The 14,933-nt window shown below is 40.8% G+C and overlaps 1 protein-coding gene across 2 annotated transcripts in view; it reads right to left on the bottom strand.

Moving 5' to 3' along the window:
• Positions 1–14,911, bottom strand: part of LOC146673594 (uncharacterized) — a 36,516-nt gene extending 21,605 nt beyond the window's left edge. Inside the window, exons 1-11 of one of the 2 annotated variants that reach the window (XM_085390422.1) lie at positions 14,509–14,911; positions 12,372–12,452; positions 12,001–12,115; positions 11,775–11,908; positions 11,416–11,642; positions 11,198–11,312; positions 9,162–9,461; positions 8,315–8,541; positions 8,107–8,195; positions 7,920–8,020; positions 5,923–6,003 (exon numbers count right to left, since the gene is read on the bottom strand). In XM_085390422.1, coding sequence (XP_085246548.1) covers positions 5,923–6,003; positions 7,920–8,020; positions 8,107–8,195; positions 8,315–8,541; positions 9,162–9,461; positions 11,198–11,312; positions 11,416–11,642; positions 11,775–11,908; positions 12,001–12,115; positions 12,372–12,452; positions 14,509–14,758 — 1,720 coding nt within the window. In that variant the 5' untranslated portion in view covers positions 14,759–14,911. The remainder of the gene's footprint in view (positions 1–5,922; positions 6,004–7,919; positions 8,021–8,106; positions 8,196–8,314; positions 8,542–9,161; positions 9,462–11,197; positions 11,313–11,415; positions 11,643–11,774; positions 11,909–12,000; positions 12,116–12,371; positions 12,453–14,508) is intronic. The other variant, XM_085390431.1, reaches the window with a different exon arrangement.
• Positions 14,912–14,933: the final 22 nt, after the last annotated feature.

Raw genomic sequence — 14,933 nt, 5'->3', positions numbered from 1 at the left:
TCTGGGTCCGAAACTCCGTATGCTTCAGGTCAAATGAACACTGCAGCATCACTGAGAGTTAAAAACTGTCTAAATTCTTTCATCTTTAATAAAACGATCAGCATTGCTGCTTAACCAGGTGAAACTACTAAGTTTAACTTCCAGGCATCCATGAAAACCAAATTTATTACATTTAACGGAGTTAGAAGTTAGCAGGAAGCTAGCGGGAGTTAGCTCGCTAGTTTCGCTAGTTACCTAAGCATGATATTGCATGTTCTGACTGAGAGATTTCTGAAAGAATTAAAAGGTACAGCTCTGCTATCACTTCCAACATAAATGAAGACAGGAAACTAAACAGCAGTGACGTTTGTAGGTAGAGCTGGGCAATAGAACGATAACGATATGTATCGCGATATAACTTTTACTCGATAGAGAAATTAAGCTATCGCGATAGACTTCGCCGCTCTTGTCCTCTTAAAATAAAATTTTTTTTTAAAAAAAAGGTCAGCCAATCCAAACTAAGTAGCGCAGAGCCGAACCAATCACAGCCGCAGCGTCACGTCGCGTGACTTGTTACGTACAGCACAAGTGCCAAGCCGCACGTGTGTTTGTTTGGGAAGCAGGCAGTGGGTAATGGAGCCAGAGCGTAATGGAGGAAATGAGTGTGCCGACTAGAAAAATCAACCGAGCGTGACCGAAGAGAAAACAGATGACGGTTCCAATGCCGGAGAGATTGTCGAACGGAAGAGCCATAGAAGTTCCGTAGTGTGAAGGTATTTCGGCTATTTCAAGTCTGACAAAAAACAGAGTAGCGTGCACTGTAAATTGCACGCTACTCGGCACGAAAGCAAGTCTGGAAATACAATAAACTGGTGCATGCGTCACACTGTGCGCCACGTTATTGTTTCGGTGAAATGAATTTCTACAATACTGTTACTGTTAATTCTACTCTGCAGTGTTTAAATGCTTACATATACACAGTTACTGTCCGTCCACACATACGACTCGGGTCTGCTTCTATGCCCCAGCTTTGTTTACTTTTTCCCACCGAGGCTTCTAGACTTCTGATTGGCCAACATTTCTGCACGGTTAGGAATCTAGTGCCACCTGCTGCTTTGGCATGTTCATAGCAGCGTTTTCCTTCATTTCTGCCTTTATGTGTGGACGGGATTATTTTTTAAAACGAAAACGGAAAATCTCAGTTTTCAAAAACACCCGTGTACGTGTGGACGTAGCCTCAGTCTCTGACTGGAAGCGCTAATTCGTCATTCGGCTTTTGTCAGACTAAAGTAACTGTTAAAACTGTTTGAAAAGCTAAGCTATACAACAAGGAGAGATTGAGAATTTCCTTTTAGTTCTCAGTTTATTTGATACTGACAAAAGTTAGTTTTGTCTGTTCTTCTGTAAAACAAACTAAGATTTATTTTTAGAATTAATATTTTGTTTCTAAGTGGAATTGACAATTTAATAGTCTGTTTCGTTTGTTCTATTTTGAAACTTAAACGCTTTAGCGGCTGCCTTTTGTGTAGTTTGCAATATTTGCCTTTATTTATCTGAAAAAGCCTCATGTTCCTTAAGTACATCTACCCTGTTGAACTTATTATGGGAAATAAATATTTAAATCAAAACAAGCTGCTGATTATTTCACATTTTACTTGTGAGCAACGGCACATTTAAATCTTACAAATATAGTTATTTGGCTTATATCGTGATAGATATCGTTATCGCCTGAAATGAAAAAAACATATCGTGATATGAAAAAATCTCATATCGCCCAGCTCTATTTGTAGGGTTACTGAAGTTGGGCTAGCTGGTATATAATGATGTGCTACCTGATTGCTAGCGACACAGCTATGTTAGCATAACATAAACAGTGAAGCTGGAGGACGAACACTAACACTTTTCCACTTATAAAAGTTAACGTTAAAGTTCCTGATAGTTAGACACAAATGCAATTGCATGGCAGGATGCTGTAAACGGACCAAACTTAAGTCAGGAGAACAACTGAGATAATCCATCCACAATACAAGGTTAGTCATTAATATACTGCAACAACATGGGAATAGAGCAGCTGCAGAGAATTCAACATTAATGAATCAATGGTACAGAAGTGGAGGAAGCAACAAGAATGAGTTTAATAAAGTTTGATTTATCTGACTGCTTTGTTTCGCTTAATGTGCCTTATAATCCCGTGCACCTTATGGTCCGAAAAATACGTACTGTACACTGCAGTTTAATGTTGCAAAGCACCTCGTTTTAACTTCAGTGGATATTATACATGGTTATGCTCAGGATATGTCAGCCCATTTCTACTGGAAATGCCTTTTGGTTAAACTTTCAGCAAGGAATTTGCATTTGCACTGTTACATTTTTATAAAGCTTTACTGTACATAAAAACCAGCTTCTTGTTTAAGAGAAAATAAATGGAAAGTTGTCTTTTTGCGCTAGTAATGTTGTGGAGTTGTATTTTGTCTCGCATCAATTATATCGTCAGTTATATCGTTATCGCAAATTTTCAAATATATATCGTGATAAATATTTTTGGCCATATCGCCCTGCTCTAAACCATAGCACAAAAACTTGGACTTTGAAAGGAAGGTGAAAAGGTAGAAGTTACCGTATTTTTCAGATCATGAGGCACACCGAATTATAAGTCGCATTAAGCGACACAAAACCACAGAAGACCAGAAGTCTTGTTCTTTGTCCAGATGAACAGTTCCCAATTAATCAGGGTATTTAGGATGCTTTAGAACCGCTTGGATTCTTTGGAATGGTATGGAACTTTGGATTTTCCCAGAGACTGACAGTTTGTGAAGAGTATGCATAATTCTGGACATAACACTTTTTGCTCAAATGTAAAAAAAAGCTGAGAATTTTTTTTTCCACAAAAATGCCTCTTGTATATCGTCTTATTATCTTTTGGGAAACACCTGTGCCATTTCCCATCAAAAAAAATAACTTGCTAGTTGAATAAAACTCACTTTAAGTCAAAATTTGCCAGGGGTATAAATAATAATGGGCTAGACTGTATGCTTTCTGGCTGATGTTTTGGTCACTTTTCAATCCTGGTAGTGATTTCACTCTAGTGGTAACATGAGACGAAGTCTACAACCCACACAAGACGTTCCAGCCCTGTATTCCAGTCCTAAATCTAACCTTATCCCTAAAGAGGTCATAAGAGAAAACAAGTTACATAAGACAAGAGAAAGTCACGAAAAACAAACAGAGAGAAAAGTAGTAAACAAATAAAGACAAATAGGTCACAAGTAAGGGGAAAACAAGCAAAGTAAGACGAGAAAGTCATGCAAAGAGAAAAACAGAAACAAAAGCAAGAAAGAATTTTTAAGAAACACAAGTTTGAAACCCAAGAATGGGAGGAGCAAAGAAAGAGTATAAAAGCCAAGAGAGGCACAGAAATAAATAGAAAGAAATGCCGAAACGTCACGAGGGCCCAATGATGTAAAATGCTTATACACCCAAGATGGGTAATTTTTTGAAACAGGGCAGGGACATCACCACCCGGCCCCAATGATGGCCTGTGCACTTCAGACTATCACGTTAGCCAAAGCCAAATAACTATATTTGTAAGATTTAAATGTGCTGTTGCTCACAAGTAAAATGTGAAATAATCAGCAGCTTGTTTTGATTTAAATATTTATTTCCCATAATAAGTTCAACAGGGCAGATGTACTTAAGTTGGTAACGAGGATCCATTACCTTAATTGGCTGCTTGAATCCTTCATTTTCAACCGTGTTTAAATGGTAAATGGTAAATGGCCTGTATTTATATAGCGCTTTACTAGTCCCTAAGGACCCCAAAGCGCTTTACATATCCAGTCATCCACCCATTCACACACACATTCACACACTGGTGATGGCAAGCTACATTGTAGCCACAGCCACCCTGGGGCGCACTGACAGAGGCGAGGCTGCCGGACACTGGCGCCACCTGGCCCTCTGACCACCACCAGTAGGCAACGGGTGAAGTGTCTTGCCCAAGGACACAACAACCGAGACTGTCCAAGCCGGGGCTCGAACCGGCAACCTTCCGATTACAAGGCGAACTCCCAACTCTTGAGCCACGATCGCCCGTTTATTGGTAGCATGTCTTTAGCAAGGCAGTAGGCTATGTCTCTCAGCTTTTTTGTCATATGGTAAGACGCTGGAGAATGCCGACTCAATTGACTGTTGCTGCTTCACAGGGATTCCCCTGGTTGTTTTCGATGACGAATTAGCGATTTCAGTCAGAGATTGAGCATGCTCTAGTGGGTGGCACTGCTTCAGGGGACAAAAAAAGGTATGTTGTATAACCAGACTTTGTGGGAACATGCTTTCGGCACAATTTACATTGCGCGCTACTTTTTTGTCACACTTCAAATAACCGAAATACCTCCTCACTACAGAATTTCTCCGGCCCTTCCTTTCGACAATCTCTCCGGCAACAAATACATGTGCAGCTTGGCACTTGTGCTGTACGTAACAAGTCACGTGACTTGACGCTGCGGCTGTGATTGGTTTAGCTCTGCGCTACTTAATTTGGATTGGCTGTTCTTTTTTTCTTTTTTTTAAGAGAGGAAGAGAGAGAGACGAGGACTATCGCAACAGTTTCATTTTTCTAACAAGAAAAAGTTATTTCGCAATACATATCGTTATCGTTCTATCGCCCAGCTCAACTTATTCCCAACCTTAACCAGCACTTTAATGACGTTAAATAGTGTTTTCCCAAGCGATTATAAGAAAAGGAGCAAACGTGTAGATTGAGTCCAAACGGTTTTCATATTTCCTCATTTTTTCCAATGTCATCATTTAGGAACGAGTTGGGTGCCCAAAAACGTAATATGTTGACGATTTGTCACCTAGCGTAAAATGTTACGCTCTGGAAGTGAGAATGTGTTGTCAATACAAGCTGTGGGGATAAGGTTTGCTGTGTCTGTCGGCTTAGTGTCCGGTGTCATGGAGATGCTATCAGGAGACAGTACATCAGGAGCCTCAAGTGCCAGTGTCCTGCAGGTTTTAGATGTGTTCTTGATCCACCACAGCTCATTAAAAAAAAACAATACCTCCTAAATTACTTCCTCAACATGTCTCCAAGTTCTCCAGAGGCCTGGTAATAAACTAATTATCTGATTCGGGTGTGTTGACCCAGGGTGATATCTAAAACCTGCAGGACACCGGAACTTGAGGACTGCAGTTGCCTAATTATCACATAATTATGAATGAAATGTTTTTATTAGACTTGTCTACTGATCATACATCAGAGACATGAAACAGCAGCCCTGTCTAGAACTGAACTTTATTCATGTATGTCACGGTTCTGGGTCCGTTGGACCCAGTATTTTGAGTTTATTATGTTTTGGTTTAATTTTTTATCATGGATTGTTTTCTTGTTCTCTTGTTGTGCTGGTGTTGATGATGATGATTATGATGATGTTTATTATTAGAGTTTCATGTTTCTGTTTATCCATGTTTTAGGAATTGTGGTCTCATGTATTGTTTGAGTTTCATGTATCATTTTCTGTCCGCCCCTCTGTGTTGAGTCCGTGTCTTTGAGTAGTGTTTCATGTTTCCTGTTTTGTTGTGAAAGTTATATTGTGAAAGTCTTTGTCTTATGTTTGTGTGCAGCTTTGTCCCCCTGTCTCGTTAGCCCTGATCTCTCCCAGCTGTGTCTCCCTCCTGTTGCCCATTCCCCATTATTACCCTGTGTATATAAGCCCTGTGTTTTCCTGTGCTCGTTGTTGCGTCGTACATTCGGATTATGCCTGTGTGTTTTCGTGTTCAGTATTTTCGTGTTCAGTTCCATTGCTCAGTTTGTTTTGTTTTCTGCAAGCAAATAAAGCTGAGGTTGTTGAGTTACAATTCAGTGTTCGAGTCCTGCGTTTGGATCCTCCTCTCCGCCTGCCCACACACAGAGCCCTGACAATGTATGTCAAAGTAGCTTCTTACTCAGCTCATATTTGTCCTGCTCCTGATTATCCAGTAATGGACCACCTCCATCTTCACAGAAGGAAAACAGCTGCTGGTCGTCTGCAAAAGTATGTTTAATGTTCAATTTTAGAAAAAACAAATGTGCCATGATAGAAAATAAATGAAGAAAAAGTTTCTAGCAATGTTAAGATCTGCATCAAGTTGATGAGTATCCTGTACTAAGCTTTATTTCGGTGCTCTTTTTTTCCTGAGCTGTGATACACTTCTAGCCAATCATTTTACGTTTCCGAGGATAGTAGGCGGGTCCAGGTACGTACGTTCTTTTAGAGCGGAGCTACAGATTAAAAATGCCCAAGGCGAAGCGGTCAAAAGTCTGGCTGTACTTCACAGCAAAATATGCAAACTCAGCAGCAACAAGTGCTTTAAGCTGATACTGTGATACTGTCAAAGGAGGTAACACCTCGAATCCGATGAAACACCTGGCGACGCATAGCGGTTTTTTTAAAAGCCGAGAAATGCGCCGTATTTGATAGCTTGCTGCGAGACCTCACACCGAGCACATCTACTGCGGGTGTGGTGTCTGTTATCGGACCCGGATTTAGCAACATCCCCAAAAACCCAAAGAGGAGAGTCCTGGCCCCTAGCCCTGCCAGTGTAGCAGAAATGATGAGGATGATGATGGCAGCAGCAGCCGTTTTTCTCTGCGTGAGTAGTTTAATGTTGTTCGTGTGTAATTTACATTGAGTAGGCTAACCAGGTTATTACATTATTACATTAATGCATGTAAGGTGAACTAGCAAACACCTTCATAGTTACATGCAGCTGTCTTCTTGTTTGATGGCAGATACTCCCTTCACCCTGGTCAAAATGGCTAAAATGACCAAAGAAAAAGAGGGAAACAGCTAAATATGAGAGGTTTTTGGACAAAGTTTGTGTTTTTTCCATTGTTTAAGCACTGCTTCCAGCCAAGAGTGATACCATATATGCCCCATAGCTGTAGAAAAGGCTAACATTGTTATCTTTTTACAAAAAACCAGCTGAACATGAGAGGTTTTTGGACCAATTTTGTGTTCTCCATTCTTTAAGCACCGGTTTGAGCACCGTTTGAGCACCGGCACCGTTTCAAAAGTACCGATTTGGCACCGGTATCGTATAAAACCTAAACGATACCCATCCCTACTGACCAGACACTTTATAAATTCTTTGTGGCACATATCCTTTGAGCTTGGGTCCTATACCAGACGCTTTGGAGCATTGAGGGTCCTAAGCAGTATCTTAGCTGTTTCTAGGACTGCAGTCTTCTGGAAAGAGATCTCCAACGTTTTTCCTAGGATCTGCTGGAGCCAGACTACACTAGGTGCAGAGTCACCGATACATGAAGCTATACATTTTTAGACATAAGTTGTTGCATAGGTGGTAAAAGTGGTTTTCCATGTTTGAGTCCATGGCGGGGACCGGTTTGCATTATAATTTGCATAGTACAATTTCCTGGTCCGTGTCAGACTGTTCATAACCAACCATGTTAATGCTACAGATGTAGTCCCTCATTTAGGAATAAGGTGCTCAATGTGTTTTGACTGCTCCAAGAGCACAAACACAATCCAGAGGTCCAGTTGAGGTTCAGGAAGCAGCTACAGCCACCTGTCAGTCAAAGAGACCATGTCCCCAACATTAAGCCTTACCACTGACAGCCTTGCTTGAAATCCTCTATCACGGTACCACTACCAAAAAATGACCACCATCAGCATTCTGAATGACTGCTGTGTAGTGGCTCGTGCTCCAGTAATCATGAAGTGCTTTGACAAACTGGTCCAAACTCAGGTCATCACAAGCTTCCCAAACCATCCAGCAGCATGCCTACAGAGCTCTACAAAGGACCTCATAGTCACAAATGTGTCCTGACCACCCTAGGAGCTATGCTCGGCTACTCTTTATTATTTCAGCTCAGCATGTGATCACAGTGGTGATAACTGAATATTGTACTGGACAGATAAATTAAAAGGCTTTGAACTTACGATTGGGCGAGATGGTATCCATCTGAGGGTCCTCCACAATGTGGACCTTGAGATGCATGTGGGTGTCTGATTGACTGATCTGAGGTTTCTCAGACTCAACTCTGGGGGAAAAGAACAAAATTGGATTGAACTGTTGACATAAATAACAAACTCTAACAGCAGCAGCTTACTCTTTTCTTTGACTCACTCAGTGGTCAGTGTGGTTGAATCCAGGCTGGGTGGAGGAAGTTCAGCAGCAGTAGCATCTTCTCTCTGTAGAGACCTTTTCTCTGGACCCTAAATTTCCACCAAAAAGTAAAAGAATAGTTTTTTTTTATCTGATTTTTCATTCAGAACAACATGCTCCACATTTAAACAATGTTTTCACCCTGATGTTAAATTGGTTCTTGCAGTACCTTCAGTCGGATGTAAATACCAGGATTCCTAGTCCTGTTCTTGCAGATCTCTTCTGCAGTCATACTCTCCACTCTTGGAGGAATTAGATCGTGGTTGCGACCAATTAAGATGGTAAAAGGTTCACCAGCAGCCAGCTGAGGGAAAGTGGACCTCAGCAGAGCCAGGAAGTCAGCCTCCTGAAGACCACGAGGAACATTCAGCTCATGAGACGGGTGATTCTGACACACTGAGAGAAAACAGAGAAGCTCACAAAGTCAGAATCAGAATGTCTTTTTTGTCATTGTCACAGGTAGAACGAAATTAGAATTGATCTCTGATCAATGCATCATCCATACAAATGTAAACTTTAAATAAAATTTGTAAAATAAAATCAATCCCCACACACATGCCTCAGTCAGTGCATAGATCACTTCAGGAGTAGCGTGATGGACATTTTTTAGTAGCAGCATCAAGACATATTTTTCTGATTTGGTAAAAGCTGTGTTTGAGTCTGTTTGTCCTTACGCTGATTGCTTTGTACCGTCGGCCCGAGGGCAACAGTTCAAACAGGGAGTGGCCAGAGTGTGAGGTATCTTTTATAATGTTATGAGGTTTTTTAAGACAGCGGGTAGTGTGACTACAGTCAGAGCAGTTTCAGTCATCGACAAGTTAGAAGACATGTTTTCCTGAATCAACTAATAAACGGGTAACTCAGCAAACCTGCACAGAGAGCTGGATGACTAGTACGTTGGACTCTTGAGACATGCAAAGCCTCTAAATCAAGTTAAGGAGCTAATAAGAGGTAGAAAACGTTAACGGCATCAAATCCTTCCAAAGATCTTTGAAGGTTAAAAGCTTTAAACTTACTTATATTTGTGATCTTATCAATCTTAGGGTCCTCAAGGATGCGGATCTTAAGTCTTAAATCTTCTGGACACAGTGACTGTTGTATGTAGAGGGTAGATCCCCGAGAAACTCTGATGATTTCCTCTGGTGTCACAGAGTCTCCTTTCAGAGGTTTGAGTTTGTTGTGCTTGGCCCTTAAAAAAAGGTCAAAAGGTTCATCTCCAGCCAGCTGAGGGAAGGTAGACCTGAGTAGTTTCAGGAAGTCAGCTTCCTGCAAACCACGATGAACCTTCAGCTTGTGAAGCGGGCACGTCTGAAACACTAGAACACAGAGGAACGCTGAGAGATCAGTTCAATTTTTCCAGTATTAGGAGAAAGAAATCATCACTTTCCTGTTGTACTTTCACTAAATGTTCGTCTGATACTACTTTCCAATTGACTCTGGAATCTGCTTTCACAGTTTGGAGGTACCAGTGGTGACATGGGCTCCTAATGTTCCAATCATCACAGTGAAATCTTCCACATCTGCTCCAGAGTTTCATGTGTACTGAGGTGTTTTCATTGTGTTTTATAATGAAAATATTCTTGGTATTATAGTACATATTTCTTTATTAATATGTTACAATTCTTAGACCAGGGAGTAGTGCAGAAAGATGAAGATGTCCATGTAGAGTGCAGGGAGGCAGCACAAACGGTATATGTGTCCTGACCAATGTTCCCTCTAATTTTTCATGTGTCTGAGCGAACACACAAACTCCCTGAGCGATCCCTTGGACCATTGTGAGCGACATCAGACGTGTGCACTGTGGTCATGCCAGCATCGAATCCATCCAAGTTACATGGTTTATTAAAATAATCAAATTATAGCATTTACATTTACATACAAGCTCTGACTTGTATTATGGGTATGAGTCTGGTCTGGGAGATAGTCCTGTAACGCTCTGTCTGCAAAATACAGTTGATGTCGGGCAGTTAATTATATAGTTACTTCTTCAAAAAAGTTACTGAGTTTTGCAAACAAAGTTTTTTGCAACTGTTTACCTAAAAATGCAACTAAGGCATTTTTTTAAAAAAACATTTCAAACTATTTACGGAACAGTCAGCTGTTCTGCATCAAATTTGATGCCCCCCCATTCCTAAACCACTAAATGCCATATTGCCATATCATGTTTTGATTGGTCGACATGGTACATTTTTCGACGAATGGGAAAGGGTGGGGGCTTTTTGGTTTTGTCTTTGCTCACAGGTGGAGAGTGCTTTCGAGCGTTTTCCTTATAAAACGCAGTTTTTACCATTTCTTCCCGCAGTAAATATAAACAATGATAATATTCAGGAAGAAAACCAAACATTGCAGATATTTTTGTCATAACTCTGGTTTTACGTGGCCTATCAACACAATTTAAAAACTGGTATAAAGTCCACACTTGTTCCGTCAATTGTTCTGTCTGTCCTGCTCACATCTCCAATGGTTATACACTAACGTGGCTTCACGCCACATCAGTCACGCCACTTTGCTAGCTAAAACACCGGTGTCGACACATAAGGACGCTGTCATAGCCTGTTAGCGATGTTGATTAGCTGCGTATATACGAATGTGAATCGCATTATTGGCTGGACTATGGGATAAGGTGGCATCGGTCTAACCCCATACGGGAGCAGCCAGTCACTTACTAACACTGCAAAAGACAGAATTGTTAAAATATTTACTTTAATTTCAATTCAGGTTAGATTTTTTTTTTTGCGCACAACCTAGATTTTCTGTACGCAGTACGCAGCTTAGAGGGAACATTGGTCCTGACCAGGGTTTCAGCTGCTCTCGAGCATTACTGGCATCAACAATTGTGATTTACAAGGTGCAAATGACTGTTTTTGGTATAGAGGTGTGGTGGAGACCATCAGCTTCACCTGTGTTTAATAGACCGATCTCCGAGCAGGTAAAAGGGTGAAAAGCACTTCAGAACTTACCTAGTAGGTAACAAGGTGATATACGGCTTACATGTGCTGCATTTTTATAGCAGAAACATCTAAATTTCACATCATGTTTGCTTTAGACTTACCTTGGTTTGACAAAACATTAATCTTTCGCTTTTCCAGGATGCGGATTCTGAGATTTATATGGGTGTCTGTCTCAGTGGATGGAAGATCTTCATGATCTTCATCAGCATCTTCTTTCTGTTTTACAGAAGGTTGGAATTTTCTTCTCAAATCAAGTTGTCAATGTGTTGTAATCTTTGGTAACGCTGTTGAGATCAGTTAAATCTTCTCAGCACAGTACCTGCAGTCGTATGTAGAGGGTAGATCCCCGAGAAACTCTGATGATTTCCTCTGGTGTCACAGAGTCTACTTGCAGAGGTTTCAGTTTCTTGAGGTTGCAATATAAGAAAAGGTCAAAAGGTTCATCTCCAGCCAGCTGAGGGAAGGTAGACCTGAGTAGTTTCAGGAAGTCAGCTTCCTTCAAACCACGACGAACCTTCAGCTTGTGAAGCCGGTACATCCGAAACACTAGAACACAGAGGAACACTGAATCAATCACAGTGAAATCTTCCACATCTGCTCCAGAGTTTCATGTGTACTGAGGTGTTTTCATTCTGTTTTTAACATTTAAATTTCACATCACGTTTGCTTTAGACTTACCAGTATTTGAAAGCACTTCAATGTTTGGGTTTTCCAATATGCGGATTTTGAGATCTATGCAATTTTGTGATTTGCTGATTCGACGTTTGCCATGTTTTTTTCTCCTCTTAGACGGAACTGTTTGAGTCAAGAACCTAAGGAAAACACGGAAAAACGGGAGCTGGGATACAAAAGATAACACATATACTTTTGTACATAGTAGACATTTATGCACTTGTCTTTTAACCTTGATGTTGTTACATAATCCAGCTCTGTCGTGTATCCTTCCTCCTGCTCTAAATATTCATACTCTTCATCCTCTATCGGTGCCTGAAATCCCAGGCTGCTACTGTCGTCCACCCCTAGGAACAAATAAATTCTTATGTTAGTCACAATTATGTGTTGCCCAGCTCAACAAGAACTTGACCATTTATATAACCGAAAGGGAGCATGCTGCTACTATCTACTGTTTGTGCTTTAAGAGGACATGAGCTAATGTATCTTTCTTATATATATATGTATATATAAGAGACATGTTGTTGTTTCATGTAAGAGACATGAAACAGCAGTCCTGTCTAGAACTGAACTTTATTCATGTATGTCAAAGTAGCTTCTTACTCAGCTCATATTTGTCCTGCTTCTGATCATCCAGTAATGGACCACCTCCATCTTCACAGATGGAAAACAGCTGCTGGTCGTCTGCAAAAGTATGTTTAATGTTCAATTTTAGAAAAACCAAATGTGATATGATAGAAGATAAATGGAAAAAAAAGTTTCTAGCAATGTTAAGATCCACATCAATGTCAGTTTTGGCCGGCGGTCATAGGTTCTGTCCAATAATATGACACAAGACTGGAGTAAAAGACATCCATGGATTGACACTTTATTAAAGAAGGCGCATGATAACAGCACAAACACTAACTACAACTAAACAAAATGGCTTCCTTTTATACTCTACCTTTTCAGGTGAGCATCTGGAATAGCCCAAGTATGGGGGTTAACTAATCAAAATGAACACATAACCCTCCACACAAACAAACATACAATAACATTAAAGCACATCACAAACATATACATATTTCCAACACATACTATAAACAAACCAATAACATAAGCTTCACCCATTTCTATCTAAATTAAAACCCTCTTTATCCATACTCCCTAACCTGGCACACTGGTCTGCTCCAAGAGCTCTTAAACAGGTGATTGAGCCGCTTTCACTCTTTTGCTCCACATCCTGCAAGAAGCAACTAGGACAGGTGAGTACCTTTACAAGTTCTCATTTCACATATGTTTAGGTTATTGATAAATGATTAACTGCAAACAGCTCTAACTTTGGCTCTTCTCCGACACAGGTAGGATGGCCAGTCCCACTGTCTCTTTTCTGTTACAAGCTGTCAATTTAATCGTATGTCAAATAACCTAATAAAAGACTCCAAAAGAACTAATGTGTTTTCTTTATTACCCTATTTTAAATTCCCAATCCAACAATTTATTATTAACAATACCAACCAGGTAATGGAACCCCTGGTCTCCATTACAATCAAGTTGATGAGTATCCTGTACGTTTTATACACTGACCAGACACTTTATTAGGTACACCTTGCTAGTACCTAATTGCTTTAATTCTTTGTGGCACATATCCTTTGAGCTTGGGTCTTATACCAGACGCTTTGGAGCATTGAGGGTCCTAAGCAGTATCTTAGCTGTTTCTAGGACTGCAGTCTTCTGGACAGAGATCTCCAACGTTTTTCCTAGGATCTGCTGGAGCCAGACTACACTAGGTGCGGAGTCACTGATACATGAAGCTATACATTTTTAGACAAGTTGTTGCATAGGTGGTAAAAGTGGTTTTCCATGTTTGAGTCCATGGCGGGGACCGGTTTGCATTATAATTTGCATAGTACAATTTCCTGGTCCGTGTCAGACTGTTCATAACCAACCATGTTAATGCTACAGATGTAGTCCCTCGTTTAGGAATAAGGTGCTCAATTTGTTTGACTGGTCCTTGTGTTTGGAGCTACCTGGTTTTGGCTCATCTTCACTGGCCATCCTGGCATTCTCTTGTCTGGATCCTCTATTCCTTTGACTGTAAGTGCCATTTATAAGTACATGTTTTTATTTGAGCCAATTTGTTTAATGTATTATCTGAAATTTGATGTTTGACAATAATGTATATCATTTGAGTTTATTTTTGAGTCTCGACAGAATATTGAGCTTTATTGTGAAAGTTTTATGTGGAATATAAACAAGCGGACGGCGGAGCCACACAATGGTTTTAGCGTCGTTGTTGCTAACCAAAGTACTCACAAACAGTCGGTCCGGTGTGTGATCATATTAATCATAAGAGAAAGAGAGAACTCTAAGGAATTAATATAGCCACTACAGTAACCATCAAAACCATGAAAAAATATTGGCGTACACAGTTTATTTTGAGACCCTACGAAACAAACGATAGGTACAAAAAAAACGACGTATCGTCAGTTTCAGGCCAATCTCTGTAAACCCTAGATATGGTTGCGTGGGAAAATCCCAGCAGACAGGCCCGTCTGGCACCAAAGACCTTTCTTTCTCACTCGGATTCTCATTTTGAGCTACTGTAGGTTGTCTTGGCCATTTGAAGACATCAAGTTGCTGCTATGTGATTGGCTCATTTGTTGTTTGCATTAACGAGAAGATGAAAGAGTACCTAATATAGTGGCCGCTGAGTGTTTCGAAGCACTTCAATAAATGTTACAGGGGCTAAAACACCGACCTGCCTCCTGCTTTATCTCAGGCTGCAGGAGCTCCAGCAGTCTCCTCTGCCGGTCGAGCTCCTGCCTGAAGCACGCAGCCTCCTCCTCATAGTCGGCTACAGTCCGCTCCACCACCGATAAGATCTCCCGAGCGGCTGTGCTCAGTTTGTCGGTGATGATTCCTCTCAGTATGTCGCTCTTGGACATATTAGCGATGTCTGGCTCGCTGTCCCAGCTCTGCACCATCGTCATCATCATCGAGTCGCTCATGAAATAATTTCTTTTTTCCCGCGTGGGAAAATGTTTCTGTCGGATGTTTAACCCTAGAAGTTTTTACCGAGCTAGTGAACGCGCAAATGTTGTCCGGCTGGAAACATAAAAGGAAACACCATCCTAGGAGAAAATGACACATAGCACAGACATAGCACAGTAATAGACTATCACA

Source organism: Rhamphochromis longiceps, linkage group LG3 (genome assembly GCF_057381845.1).
Source record: "Rhamphochromis longiceps isolate RC_006_pf linkage group LG3, R_longiceps_female_GT1.1, whole genome shotgun sequence".
NCBI classification, from domain to species: Eukaryota; Metazoa; Chordata; class Actinopteri; order Cichliformes; family Cichlidae; genus Rhamphochromis; species Rhamphochromis longiceps.
The sequence above is the reverse complement of the archived record's forward strand: the minus strand, read 5'-3'. Positions and strand labels throughout refer to the sequence as shown.